The sequence below is a fragment of the Enhydra lutris genome, unplaced genomic scaffold, assembly GCF_002288905.1.
Source record: "Enhydra lutris kenyoni isolate GAN:26980312 unplaced genomic scaffold, ASM228890v2 scaffoldscaffold43, whole genome shotgun sequence".
NCBI lineage: Eukaryota > Metazoa > Chordata > Mammalia > Carnivora > Mustelidae > Enhydra > Enhydra lutris.
Window position 1 is genome coordinate 15,651,261 of NW_019154127.1, and position 14,460 is coordinate 15,665,720.

General features: G+C 56.5%; 1 protein-coding gene across 3 annotated transcripts in view; it reads left to right on the forward strand.

Annotated features, from left to right (window-relative positions):
* LOC111155811 (pericentrin) overlaps positions 1 to 14,460 on the forward strand; it is a 117,026-nt gene that overhangs the window by 26,976 nt on the left and 75,590 nt on the right. For all 3 annotated transcript variants that reach the window (XM_022516219.1, XM_022516220.1, XM_022516221.1), the window contains exons 12-15: positions 1,130 to 1,247; positions 2,107 to 2,324; positions 7,097 to 7,557; positions 8,985 to 9,531. In XM_022516219.1, the coding sequence (XP_022371927.1) occupies positions 1,130 to 1,247; positions 2,107 to 2,324; positions 7,097 to 7,557; positions 8,985 to 9,531 (1,344 nt within the window). The remainder of the gene's footprint in view (positions 1 to 1,129; positions 1,248 to 2,106; positions 2,325 to 7,096; positions 7,558 to 8,984; positions 9,532 to 14,460) is intronic.

Here is a 14,460-nt window from a genome sequence, read left to right on the forward strand (position 1 = left end):
GAGGGAACACAAGCAGGGGTAGAGGGGGAAGCAGGCCCCTGCGGAGCAGAGAGCCCAGCGTGGGACTCGATCCCAGGCCCCTGGGATCATGACCTGAGCCGGAGGCAGACGCTTCACCCACGGAGCCACCCAGATGCCCCTTTTCTGATTTTAATTTAATTTTAAAGTCTTTGAGTTTTCGTTGTCCCCCCGGAGCCTGGTCATTGTCCAGCCAGAGAGGTAGGCTCTGAGCTTGTCACCTCTTTCCGAACGGCGGGTCACTCTCTCAGGCCTGTGCGCTCAGCTATCCCCGGGGCACAAGTGCGCTTCTGGACTCGATTCCTCCTGTCACTCAAGTGGTTCGTTTGTGTAAGAGCGCAGGGATTCGAGTCTTGCTTTAAAAGATAACGCGACCTTATCGTGAGCTGGAAGTTGAGGTCGGTGTGACTGCTCCATGGTACTTGAGGAAAACGGGGTTACCGGCTGTATTTTAAGGGGAATAGGAGAGTTTAGCACGTGCACTGAGCCCTTTCCTTGTTTCCTGCCTCCCTTCCCTCAGGGTACTGGGCTTGTTGTCAGGTGCTCTTAGCAGTGCCCAGACACCCTTCCCTTGGGGGCCCCTTCCTCTTGGGGGCAGGTCCATGTCCCAAGCTGGCCAGGCATGTGTCTGCCTCCAGAAGGGGAAGTGCACTGGGGAGACACGGAGTGGGGAGTGAGGGGGCTTGGGAGTGAGTGTGCTGGGGCCCCGCAGTGGAGCAGGGTGTGTTTGGCCGAGGCCTTGGCTCTGGGAGGAGGGGGTCTGGTGGTCAGGGTCTGCCGGCGGTTCATGTCCGTGAATGTTCTGGTCAGACTCGTGGCGGCGGCCTGCTTGGCGTCCCTCAGCTGGGGCCCCATGTTGGCCTCGATGAGGACAGCACGGGAGTGAGGAGGGCTCTCCAGCCGGTGGTGTGCCCCTGTCTCCTCAGGGCTGTGGTCTGCCGCCTCCTGGAGTTGCTTGGATCCCCGGAGGTGACACGCTGGGGATGGGGGAGACGGCGTGAGCGTGCATGGCCCCGCGAGGGTTCCGGGGGAGGCAGTGATTGGGTGACGGGCTAAAGAGACCCCTTGTAACATTTCCTGTGTGTGATTTTCCCTGCATTTGTACACGCAGTTAGAAGAAAACCACCGGAGCCCGTCCTCCCTGGAAGCCCGGCAGGAGGTGGGCCTCGAAGGGACCCCGGTGTTGGAAGGGGAGCAACATGTGGGGCTCTCAGAAGGGCCCAGCGAAGGTGTGTGAACCTGTGGGGGGTTCACCATGTGGGTTATCTGACATCCCGGCCTCTCACTCCACAGACCCTCCCTGGTGGTGTCCTCAGAGCTCAGAGCTGGGCTCAGGCCTGACCAGGTGCAGCACTGGGGGGTCACAGGAGATGGGGTGGATGAGAGGCGGAGGTCCTCCCAGCAGATGCAGCAGAGGGGGACAGGCAGGGGCCCCACTGCTGAGGGGAGCCGGTGCGAGGGCAGCCCTGGACACGGATTCCAGGAGGGGTGGCGCTGTTGCCACGCCTCATAGCGCGGGGCGGCGAGGTGGAGGGTCCCAGGGCAAGGGTGTGGGGGTCTGGCTCCATGGTGGGGGGCTCTGACACGACTTCCTGCTCTGGACAAGGGCTCCCTTGGAGCTGCTGAGACGGGCTAAGAGAAGGACAATGGCTCGTGAGTGCCAAGGTCACGTTGACTTGGCTTCTGCCTCTTGCTCTCCTCCCAGCGAGGGAGCTTGTTCTCCGCCGCTGCACATGCCGTGGTCACTGGCTGCTGACGGGCGCGCACGGTGCACTTCTGGCCGCTGCTCAGCTCATTCTTGAGCCCAGGGAGGTGACGAGTCCTGAGCTGATCGTCCCGGGAGGGGTCCCCCCAGCCTAGCTCCCCACAGCTGAAAACAGCCCCCTGATACCCCAGCTGGTGGGACAGAGTGGGCCCTGAAGGGGTACGGGCAGCTCAGGACGGGGCAGCCCAGGGCGCTTCTGCCTGGGCTCCCCAGGGCTTGGCAGAGCTCCAGGTGTCTGTCGTGCGAGGCGTTGTCGTCCGTGCTGTGTGTGGTGCCCTCGAGGTGCGTGCTGACTGTCCTCCCTGCTTCTTGTGCTCTCACAGAGCTCGCTCGGGCGCCTCTCCCGTGTGTGCAGGACGTGGCCTCGCAGGTGGAGACCGAGGTGGCAGCCAGAGTCTTGGGTTTGGAAACTGAGCACAAGCTTAAACTCTCACTTCTTCAGACGGAGCTCAAGGAAGAAATTGATGTCTTGAAACTAGAAAACAGAAATTTGCACGAGAAGTTGCAGCACGCGATCAGCCTGAAGGAGGACCTGGAGAGGGTAAGTGTGGTTCTGGCTCCCGTGGCGGCAGACTCCTGCGAGGGCCCCGCCGGTCCCCGCGCTCCGTCTTCCTGCTGCCTGCGGCCCGGTTGACCTAGTGCAGAAGTGGGGTCAGGACAGGGCCCCACTCGAGCCGAGTCAGGGTCTGGCTCCTTGTTGCTCCTTCCCCCTGCCTCCAGGGTCAGGGACTGGCTGGACGTCCTCAGACGGGCGGCAGGCTGGTTGGCATGGCCAGCGGCAGGCCCCGTGCGCCTTGCGGTCCCCAGTGGTATTGGGCTCCTGGGCTCTTCTGCTGTCGGTTGTGTGGCTGTGGGGTGTTCCGTGGGCGCGAGGAGAGCCTGCGCACCACCCCTGCGGGCAGAGGTCTGGCGTGTAGGCCTCCCCCGACTCCTGGCACATTTCACTGTATACGCCGCGCGGGGAGTGGCTCGTCTTTGGGTCGGAGTTGTTAGAGCGGAGTCTTTTTCGCCAGCGTCCTAAGTGTTCGGCGAGCTAAGTGTCGCCCCACGTCACGCTTCACTCCATAGCATTGTTTGAGCCGCAGCCTGCCTTCCCGTTCATCAGTGCCGCGTTCCAGCCTTCGCGCACGTTCCGTTGGCACGGCGGACCCTTTTCTGTCCGTTTCGCTTGGAGTCTCCGGAGACCACCTGGACTTAGTGCCGGGCACCTGCGGGTTGAGGACTCAGTCCCGGGACATGGCCTCCACGTCAGGAGCCGTTGGCAGTTACTGGGTCCCCAGGTTACCCACGGATCTCGGTCTGACTCGGCTTCGGGGTCTGGATCGTCCCCCGCCCATCACAGCCCTTTCAGGCTCAGTAGCTCAGGGAAACAGTGTCCTAATACCAGTGTCTTAGGACAGAGGCGAACGAGAGCGACCAAAGGGAAGAGAGGCGTGGGGCGAGGGGCCCGTGGTAGGCAGCTTCCGCGCCCACTCCTGTCCTGCCACCGTTCAGCCCCCAGCGTGTGCACCCGCCTGGCAGCTCTCCGAGACCCACCGTTTGGGAGTTTTTACGGAAGCTCCGTAACACAGGCGTGTCTGAATCACTGGCCGTTGGTGATTGAACTCCGTCTCCATCTCTCTGCTTCAGAGGCCGCGGTGGAGCTGGGATTTCCAACCCTCTGATCTCGCCTTGATTTTCTGGGGACCAGCTTCCACCCAGAGGTCCTCAGCCACTTGTCATCTCATTAGCATACAAAAGACACTTATGGTGCCAGAAATTCCAAGGGTTTTAGCAGCTGTGTGTCAGGAACAAGGGACAGAGACCACATACTTTTTAACATGTTACACGTGTGCGTTCATATAGTTGAATATCTTTTTTAAGATTTTATTTATTTGAGAGAGAAAGAGAGTGCAAGTCGGGGAGGTGAGGAAGAGCAGAGGGAGAGGGAGAAGCAGACTCCCTGCTGAGCAGGGGGCCCACCCCTAGCTCGACCCCAGGACCCCAAGACCATGACCTGAGCTGAAGGCGAATGGTTGACCGACGGAGCCACCCAGGAGCCCCTGCAGTGGAATATTTTTAAAATCCTTTTTGACAAATCCTGCCTTTCAATTGGAGTGTTTAGTTTGTCACGTTTCGTTTCGTTGTTGGCCTGGTTGGAGCAGTGTCTACGTTGTACTCTCTTCTGTGTGTGCGTGTTTCTCTTTTTGTTCCCCGTGTTCTTTCTTTCTTGCCTTTCAGATTATTTGAGTATTTATTTACTTGGATTATTTGGATTTATTTGGATTATTTTGTATTTATTTGTATTATTTTTAGAATTGGATTAGTTAATTGGATTGATTAATTGGATTGGATTAATTAATTGAATTGGATTAATTTTTAGAATTGATTTTAATGTATCTGTTGATTTCTAAGTCCTATTTCTTTGCGTCATGTGTTTAATGATTGCTTTCGGGGCTAGACTCGTTCTCACAGTCTTCTCAGAGGTACACGGTCGCCGTGCGGCTAGAAGGTGAGCTCCAACTACGTCTGTCGTCTGCTGTCTTCTGTGCTACCACGCTGACGGGTGTCACGTCTGTCTTGGTGGTTAGATTCCACAATAGAAGTTTTGCTTTGAACAATCATGGGTCCTTGATTAATTAAAAGGGAAAGTGGTCTTGGATTCACAACACTGAAGCGCTCTTTCTTTCCTCCGGAAGATAGGAGTTTCCCTTTGGCCTCACTTTCCTTCAGCCTTCCATGTTGCGCCTGTTTTCTTCGCAAGTTTTCTTTGACCTGAGAGTCTCTATTTTACCGTCTTTCGTGAAGAAATTTTTTTGCTACGTATAGAAGGCAAGGTTTTTGTTCAGGATTTAAAGATGTTCACTTATGACCTTATTTCTGATGAGTCCGTGATCACTGAAATCAGTCTTACCCTGAATGTCATGTGTCATTTTCTTTTCTGCTTGTTTTTCTCTTTATCTTTTATTCTCATTTTTTTTTTTTGAAGATTTTATTTACTCATTTGACAGACAGAGATCACAAGTAGGCAGAGAGGCAGAGAGAGAGAGAGGAGGAAGCAGGCTCCCCGCTGAGCAGAGAGCCCGATGTGGGACTCGATCCCAGGACCCTGAGACCATGACCTGAGCCAGAGGCAGAGGCTCAACCCCCTGAGCCCCCCAGGCGCCCCTATTCTCCGTCGCTCTACCATGGTGTGCCTACGTGTGATTTTCTTGGATGTTTTTTCCTCTCATGAAATTCTTAAAATCGGTACATAAAATTGGTTCTGACATAGTTACCTAAAAAAATGAAAACAAAACCTTATACTCAATTGACCTTATTTCTTCTTACATTTAATAATGGCACTACTGAAAAGGTGGCCTGTTTTAGTGACTTACAGAGTATTCTGCTGTATGTTTATGTGTTTTCCCAAATTTGAGAAATTTTTACCAAGAATGTTTTTCAGTTTCTTATTTCTGCTCCGTTCTCTCCTTCTTCTTGGACTCCGTTCACGTGGATGTTCGGTCTTTCAGTGTCTGAGGTTCTGTTTGTTTGATTTCTGTCTAGTCTGCTCCCTTCCTGTTGGTTCGATTCTGTTGGTCTCCGGTTCGTGGTCTCTTGCTAGGTCTGATATGCTTTTAAGTCCATCCAGTGATTTTTAAAATTTCCGATACTATGCTTTCTAGTTCTGGGATTTCCGTTCGATTGTTTCTTTTTCCTCATCCACTTCTTAAGAGGATCTTTCTTCTTTGCCATGATTTGCTCTTCTTTTATTCGTCATGAGCATGTTTTTCTTACGCCCATACACGCAGTTAGGATATCTGCTTTTAAAATCATTGTCTGCCATTCAACATTCGTGTCATTTGGGGTTCTCCAGTGATTGCATTTTTTTTTTAGCCTGGGTCCTATTTCCTGCTTATTTGTGTATCAACTAACTTTGGATTGTTTTCTGGACGTCGTGAGGGAGACATTGTGGAGACTCTGGATTCTGTTACACTCTGCTGAAGGGTGTGAGGTTTTCATTTTAGCAGGGAGCTGACTGGGTGCACTCTTCCCTGTGTTGCTCTGCTCTTGGCGTCTGCCCACACGTGTGCGCATCGGAGTCAGCCTGAGATGCGGGCAAGGGGTAATGCAGACATTTTGAGCCGTCTGTCTCTCTGGCTCTGTCCTAATGGGCACCTCTCACTTTCTACCTCCTCTGTTCACACAAATAGGATTGTGGGATTTCTGTGTGCACGGCACAGACGGGGAAATTGCCCAGTGCCATTTCTTTCTTCTGGGTGTCCAGCCTTCTGCACAGTCTCTCTGCTTACAGATGCTCTCTCAGGCCTTTGGGTAGTTTCCTATGTTTTTTCTAGCCTTTACAGCTGTTACCCTCTGGGAGGGTAAGCCTGGTTAGAGCTTCTCCGCCATCTCCAGAAGCATGACCCTAAACTTTTATTAAATTTTTTTTTAAAGCAAACTGTATACCCAGCGTGGGGCTTGAACTCATGACCCTGAGATCAGGAGCTGCATGCTCAACTAACAGCCAGCCAGGTGCTGCTTTAATAACTTTTATTTATTTATTTATCTATTTATTTATTTTTTAAAGATTTTATCTATTTATTTGACACAGATCACAAGCAGGCAGAGAGGCAGGCAGAGGGGGAGGGGGAAGCAGGCTCCCCACTGAGCAGAGAGCCCGACGCGGGGCTCGATCCCAGGACCCTGAGATCGTGACCTGAGCCGAAGGCAGAGGCTCAACCCACTGAGCCCCCCAGGCTCCCCATAACTTAACTTTTAAATAAGGAGCTGAGGTCAGTCTTCAATACCGGTTTTACTTTTGTTTCTTTCTGATGATGTTTTGTCGTTCATTGACCTCCTTTCCTTCCTTTTCTGAACATGGAAATGTTTGCCTACTGTCAGCTTCGTGATTCACCTCCCTTTTCACAAGATACTCTTAAAAGTTTAAATTTTAGTCCATCAGTCTTCTGACCAGGTTCTGTGGAGATCATGGAACACAGATGCGGCAGGGCCACACACTTGGGCTCGTTGCAGCATTTGCTCTTCTCAGGGACTTCTGGTCTTTTTGCTGAGGGCGGCTCTGCTCTGTCTCTGCTCTGTCTGGGGTGGTCGGCCTCCCCTGGCGGAAGCCCTGGGACGTGCCTGCCGCCGCCGCCGGTCCTGGCACACGACGAAGGCCTCTGACGCTACCTTGGTTTGCTGTGCGCGTGCGCGTGCGCGTTGACCTCCGTTAGTTTCGTCCAGGCCTGCCGGCTCCGGAGGGAAGGACAGCCGGCTTTGGTGTCGTTACTGCCAGTAATCTTCTCCTTTAAAAAGTTCTTTTCTGTCTTACCTGAGGTTTGCTCCCTGTAGGTAAAACGTGACTTGGTTGAAGATCTCCAGGAGGAGCTGAAGAAGGCGAAGGAGAAACTGGAGCTGATGAAGCGGGAATCCAGAGACAAAGAAGCAGGATGGAAAGTGGCAAGTGAAATCCTAAAGAGAAAAGCCGAAGAGGAGCTCGCGCTGGCGCTGCTGCACCTGCGGGAGCAAGCCGAAGCCGAGAGGCAGTCCCTGATGACCAGGTTTGAGCTGCGGGAGCTCGAAATGAGGCAGCTTCAGGATCAGCAGGCCGCCCAGATCCGGGACCTGGAGGGGTCCCTGGTGGAGCAGCAGGGCCGCCTACGGCAGCTGGAGCTCGGCCTCACGGGGGAGGAGTGTCCGCAGTGTGGCCGGGAGCCAGGTGGCCGTCCGGCTCCCGCAGACCAGGGCGGGGAGCTCGCCACGCTCCGCCTGAAGGAGGACTGCGCCCTCCAGCTGATGCAGGCACGGAACAGGTGGGTGACGCTCTCGGAGCAGAGGGTGTTAGCTGTAGAGCTGCCTGCCGCTTTCCCACCTGAGGCCTGACCCCGGCACGTGCCGCACAGCGTGGGAGGCAGGTCCCCTGGGTGATGTGCTGTGGGCTTTCAGCAGGGGGGGAAGGTCTGCTGGAAGGCAGGGCCGAGCGCGGTGTGCACGGAGTCCTGGATGCCTAGTCTTCACCCTGAAGGCGGTGTACTGGGGGAGAACGTGTCCCAGCGTGCCCAACACTGGGAGGTGCGGGAACCAGCCAGAGACCGTGTCCGGATGCTCCTGGTGGAGTCTGTGTCCCTTGGTGGACGCTACTGTGCACACGTCTTCCACGTCATTTTTGTTCTTTCCACATTTAAAAATTTCAAAAGCAAGAATTTAGACCTCGCTTACCAAAAGGCATACAGTTCGTCCGTATTAGTTCTTTGTATTTTTAAACTTCAGACAGATGTTTTTAAAAGTAAGTGTTTTCCTCCTAAAACTTGCACGTATTTCCTTGAAAATAGATTGAGAATGTAGTTTGGTTCTTTGCCTCTGTTCATACCAAGTCTGCAAACCTGAGCTTTCGTGCCTGGGGGTGATGGTGAGCCTTGGGGCCATCGGACTCGCCTTTGGGCTGCTTATTCTCCCGGGTCCGCAGCTCCCGCCATCGTGACTGGAGTGCAGGAGCTTTGGGTCTGGGGTCTGAGGACTCGAGTTCAGACTTCGGCCCAGCATGTGCAAGCTGGGTGGACGCAGGCGCTGTGCTCAGCCTCACAAGCGCTTCCTGCTCGCCCCAGGTGGAGAGGGTGCGTGGGAGAAGTGTGGGAACGCTTCCAGAGTCCTCTGGTGGCGGGCCGGCCCAAGCAGAGCAGTAACCCGGGTCTTGCCACTCCTCGCGGGAGCGGACCTCGGCAAGTCACGCCCGTGTAGCATGTGCCCAGTTGACGCTGAGGCTTCTTCCCGTCCCTGGTGGGGTCCTGGGTGCCTCGGCTCTGGGGGAGTCTGCTGGCCTGTGTCTCTGCCAGCCAGCACCACCTGCGGCTCTTTCTCATTCGTGTCCCTTAATTCACCAGTTCTCCTGAGGTCTTCTGAGTGTTCTTTATGGCCCTGTGGGCTCCTGCAGGGGACCCCGCTGCCCCTTCCCCATCGTGGTCCTTCTCACCGCATGTGGGCTGGTGCGTCTGCTTTGGCGCGGATGCGGTGTCTTGCTGTGGGTCCCGCATCCCCACTTGAGTTCGTGAGCGCCTTGTCCTTTGAGCTCCTCTGGCTTTGTGTGGCCCCTTCCCTCCCGCTTACTTGCTGTGGATGGCAGAGGGAAAAGGATCCGGGACAGTCCAACACGGCAGTGACGTCATGTTTCGTGTGGGAAGGGGCGGGGGTGCTTGTACGATGGTCCTTCCGCGGCCCGTGTTCACGCTGTGGGTCCTCACAGGTTCCTGAAGGAACGGAAGGAGATCACGGAGAAGTTCGCAGCCGAGCAAGACGCGCTCCTTCGGGAGACCCAGGAGAAGCACAGCCGCGAGCTCCGGCTGCTCCAGGAGAGACACCAGCAGCACGTGCTGTCCCTGACGGCCGAGCTGGAAGCCGTGCGCCGCTCGGAGCAGGAGGAGCTGAGAGCCTCCGTGGAGGGGGAGCAGCGGGCCCTGGCACAGGCCCGAGAGGCCGAGCTGCAGGCCGGGCACGTGGCCGCGCTCCGGGCTCTGGAGGCCAGACACTTGTCCCACCTGGACTCTCTGGAGTCGCGCCACCGGTCGGAGGTGCAGGCCCTGCGGGAGCAGCACCACCGGGCTCTGGAGCAGCTGAGCACAGAGCTGGGGAAGCAGCGGCAGCACAAGGACGCCTCTCGCCCCGCGGCGCTGACTGGGGAGCAGGGCCAGGAGCTCCCGCCCGCGGACGGCGGCCTGACGGCGCAGATGGATGCAGATCCGGGGGCCTCCGGGGTCACGCTGCTCTACCCCGAACTGCTAGCCACGCAGCAGGTGAGGCCGGGCTCGGGGCGTGTCTCCTCCTGCCACCGCTGTGCCTGGGGGGCTACCTCGTAGGTGGCCGCGCGGTGGGCGGATAGGGATGGGGGGTGCGCGGTGGCCAGACGGGTGCATGGAGATGCGGCCGGGGCGGCGTACTGGGGGAGAACGTGTCCCAGCGTGCCCAGTCCGGCCCGGCAACAGTCATCTGCGCAAGGCGGCTCCCTCCGTAGTCTCTCTTCTGCATGTTGGTCCCGCGCGTGCACCCTAGGCGGCTCTCTCTCGTCCAGGGCACAGCTCTGCACAAGCTCTTGCTGCAGGTGCGCAGACCATGTCTCCGCCGTCCTGTCCCTTGTTACCTGTTGGGTGCTGGCCGCTCTGTGCTGTGAGCTTCTCCTCATGCACTCACCGTTCCTATCAGATCGCCTCCCCAACCAGTGTGTCCCCTCCTGTCCGGCGCGGACCCTCCTCTTCCGTCCAGGACGTCTAGGCTGGGCCCTGCACAGGGCCCAGCAGGAGCAGAGCGTGAGGGGTCGTGCCCGTTGTCCCTGTTCTCTCACGGCCTGCGCTCTCCGTTGTGTCCTGGGGCTGGAGCGGCCGGGCCTCCAGGGAGCCTGCGAGAAGGGCTCGGTGCCCCGGGCCGACCCCACTCGTCTTTGCAGACGCCTTCAGGGGCCACCCCTGTGGCCCGGCCGACCTGTGTTGGTGTGACCTCGGAGGTCAGGGTGGGGAGGAGAGTCGGCAGGATCCGCAGGGGGTGAACCTGGAGGGTGGTGTCCTTGCAGGGCTGGGCCTGACCTCGCAGGCAGCAGCAGAGGCACAGCTCTGTTCCAGCAGCATCCGTTAGACGGCGGGATGGAAGAAGGGCTGGCGGTGATGGGGCCCCGTGGGGCGAGTGTTGGCCGCGGCCCTCAGGAAGCTGGGATGGGAGGGTGCAGAGGCAGGCCCAGGACCCCCGCAGGAGGTTCCCGGTGCCCCACAGGGTGTGCTGGGGTAAGACTGACCATGGTGCTTCTGGGGTCGTGGAGAGGCTGGGGGACGGCCCGGGGGACGGCCGGCGCTGGGCTTGCGGAGGCGGCGGGGGCTGAGGCGGAAGAGCCGTCCCCGCAGGAAGGGGAGGACCGTGCGGGGCGGCTGCTGTGGCGATGCTGCTGCCTCGTGTCCACACGGAACACGTGCGCTACGGCGGTGCGCCCCAGTTCCCTGCGCGGGTTCTTCCACGAGGCCGGAGTGTCCGCGTGCCTCGTGGTCGTTGGCAGAAGTCTACAAAGCGGTGGAATTCTCTGGAACACACGAGGCTGCCGTGGGGAGGGGTGTGTGGGCTGGGACCCGGCGAAGGGGCGCTCGTGTCCCCGCGCTCCCTGTGCATGCAGGCGGGATGGTGGGTGGGGGTGTTGGCTCAGCTCCCCGAGTCTTCGGGTGGGAAATGCTCGTGTTTCCCGCCTCTCCCGGGCCCGGGGGCTGAGGACGCACGTCGTCGTGCTTCACACACTCCGGGCGTTTCTGTGAAGCGGTCGTGTCCCGTTCTGTTGAGGTTACAGATTTTTGTCCGTGTTTCTGTGGGGCTTTTAGAAAGGACGCATCAGTCCCTTTTCTCTAACCACGAAATAAGGCCTGGCGCTGTCTGCGTCTCCTGCGTTGATGGTTCGTGTGCGCAGTTGTGTGTGGCCATCGGTTGGTCGGAGAAGTTAATGGTTCAGCCGTTTCCTCCACAACGTCTGCCAGCAGGAGAGTTACGGGAGATTACAAAAAGGGAGGCATAAAAATGAGGTTTACCCACGTTGGTTTGGCTGAAAAGTCTGGGAATTGGCATTTTTCTTGAGATTTGGTACTTGGATTCGTAAGTTGCCTTGACTCTGGCCGCTCTGGGTGGGTTTCTCATCTCCGAGGGAGGAGAAGACGGAGGAGGCACGCACACAAGCCTGTGTCCTCAGGGTGGCTTAGAGAGACACAGTGGGACCCCTGCTGGGAGCCAGGGATGTAGCTGGTCAGTGACGCGGTCACGTGGATGGTCTCCTCTTCACACTGTGCTCCCACTCACCTTTCACTAAGAGAGGATGAAGCCCTTTCCATGTCACCTGCCATGTGCCCTTAACCCTCTCAGTGTCCCCCAAGTGTCCCCTTAACCCTCTCAGTGTCCCCCCAGTGTCCCCTTAATCTTCTTAGTGTCCCCCGTAGTGTCCCTTTAGCCTTCTCATTGTTCCCATTGTGTCCTTCAGTGTCCCCTTAATCCTCCCAGTGTCCCCCCATGTCCCCTTAACCCTCTCAGTGTCCCCATAGTGTCCTCCAGTGTCCCCTTAGCCATCTCCGTGTCCCCGCAGTGCCCCCTTCACCCCTGCACTGCCCCCTTCGCCCCTGCGGTGTCCCCCAGGCCCCTCAGGCGCAGTGGCCATCAGCTCCGCCGTCGCTGTGGTCCTTGGTAGCAGCGGGGGGCCGGCGGGCTCTGTGAGTCTCGTGAGCAGGCTGCGTGGGACGGTCCTCTGGGAGACGGGCGCACCCGGGCCTGGGTCTGGCGCGCTGCTGAGCTGCGGCCCGCGCGTGTGCCTGCAGGTGAGTGGAGGTCCCCGCACATGGGTGGCGGCTGTCTTCTCACCTTGGAAAGATGAAGTCCGGTTGTCGCCTTTCTCCTGGGTCTCACGGGCTACGGCTCTGCCTCTGCGGACTGTGGTTGCCGATGCTCTCCTCCCGCCGCGTTGTTGTGTGTGGGGACACAGCCGTGTGCTTACTGGAGCCGCGTGTCAGGTCTGTGCTTGGGCCGAGCCTTCTTGTATTTCTGTGGCGCCTGCCGTCTGGGTGTCCCACAGCATTTCGTGAGTGTTTCCAGTCGTACGAGTGAGTTCTTGCTCAAGCAAAAGATCCCTTTACTCTGCTACCAAGGAGGTGAACATGAGATACTTTTTAACGGACCTTTGTTGTCTGGCTGGTTTCTCAGAAATAGCTGGACTTGTGGGAAGGTGGGAAGCTGTTTCTGACCCTATTTTAGCTTTTCCTGGAGAACATTTTGACATGGGCAGAAATAGGATAGTTGGGTGAGGCTCTATCTGGCTGCGCAGGAGGGTACATGCCAGTCTTCGTGCCTCGGGGCTCCCCCACCCCCCATGTATTTACAGCAAATCCCAGGTAGCATGTGTTTTCATCTATAAATACTTCACTACGTCTCTACCAAGTAGTGTGTTTCTCTCCCCGCAAGAGAACGTAACTGCGATCCGTTCTAACTTAAAAATGGTCAGGAATTCCTTGATGTCATCCTATATCCAGCCCAAGTTCCCGTCTCTTCCTGTGGTGGTTCAGTTCCGGGTCCACACAGGGCACATGTGCCTGGAGTCTGGTTTTCCTGCCTGCTGTGATGCTGCTGACCTGTCCACACCGCTGCAAAGGCCGTCCCGCTGGGTCTTGGTGCGGACTACTGGGTGTTCCCGCTGTGGCCTTCCCTCAGGCTCTGGCCCACAGGCAGATCTTGCAGAAAGCTTAACTGGGCATTTTCTGGGCTGCCAGGGACATTGTCCCCAAAATAGCACGGACACACTGTTCCTCCTCTGACAGGTCTTCTCTGGGCCACAAATATCTTTGCACCTGTTTGTCAAGCACGGTCACTTCCCAGAAGAGTAATTTCACTCGCGCTTGTGAGCTAGTTGGATTACTTTCCAGGTTACTTCCTTTTGGAGTTACTTCTGAGGAAAGTTCTCTGAAACCGTAAGCTTGATTTCCTTTTTTTTTTTTTAAGATTTTCATTTATTTGACAGAGCACAAGTAGGCAGAGAGGCAGAGAGAGAGGAGGAAGAGGCAGGCTCCCTGCCGAGCAGAGAGCCCGATGTGAGGCTCGATCCCAGGACCCTGGGATCATGACCTGAGCCGAAGGCAGAGGCTTTAACCACTGAGCCACCCAGGCGCCCCGCTTGATTTCCTTTTCTTAGAGATGTGCATCCCATCGAACACTGTCCCTTGTGGCGGGACCACTCAGCCGAGTTCTGGAACACAGGGGCAGACCACAGTGTGCCCAGTGTCAATTGCTCAAGGCAATTTCATCTTTTCTTCAATTAAAAAAAAATTCTATACACATAATTTTTGAAAACCATAAGGTCATTTTAGATACAGTTTGAATGTTTTTAATTCATTACCAGTTGAATTTATATTACTTTTTTAAAAGATTTTATTTATTAGAGAAAGAGCAGGAGTGTGCATGGGGGTGCTGGGGGGTGGTGAGGGGCGGGGCGGAGGGAGAAGCAGGCGTCCTGCTGAGCAGGGAGCCCGATGCGGGGCTCGATCCCAGGACCCTGAGTTCATAACCTGAGCCACCCCGGCTCCTGACTGTGTTGGTATTTTTTTGTGTAATACTACTTTTTTTTCCCGGGCACATCTGTCATGTTTTCTTAATGGTTAAAAAGATATATATGACATTTTTCTGCCATGTCTTTAGAAAAAGTGGAGAATAAACTTCAAAAAGCATCTCTTTGTTACATGGATCTTACTGTTTAGAACCTGGAAAATTAAATGGAGTTTCACTCAAGGCTGGAAATAGAAACGATTATCTGTGAGGAGGCCTTATGGATGGGGGTGGGGGTTGCATGAGTCAAAGGGGACTTGGAGCCTCTCCGGTCAGTTCGAGGGGTGGCCTGAGAATGCGTCCCGCTGGATGTCTGCAACCATCCCGCAGCCACTGGGTCTTCAGGGTCCAATGGCCGGATGCTGTCCTGCACCTTTCCTGCCTCACCAGACTTCTGAGTGTTTCCCGGAGACCATCCCGCCATACGATGCTGCCGTTTGGCCTTTGCCTTGGTTATGGCGATGGTGCACTTTTTCCGCAAGTTCCCGCTGTGGGCCTGGGCGTGCACTGCGCAGGACAGGCGTGAAGCGGGTCCGCTGCCCCCTTGTAGAGCCATTCTTCCTACGCACAGCGCACGTGGGGTGGGTGCTTTTGTTTGCTACTGGCTTCGTTACGTTTAT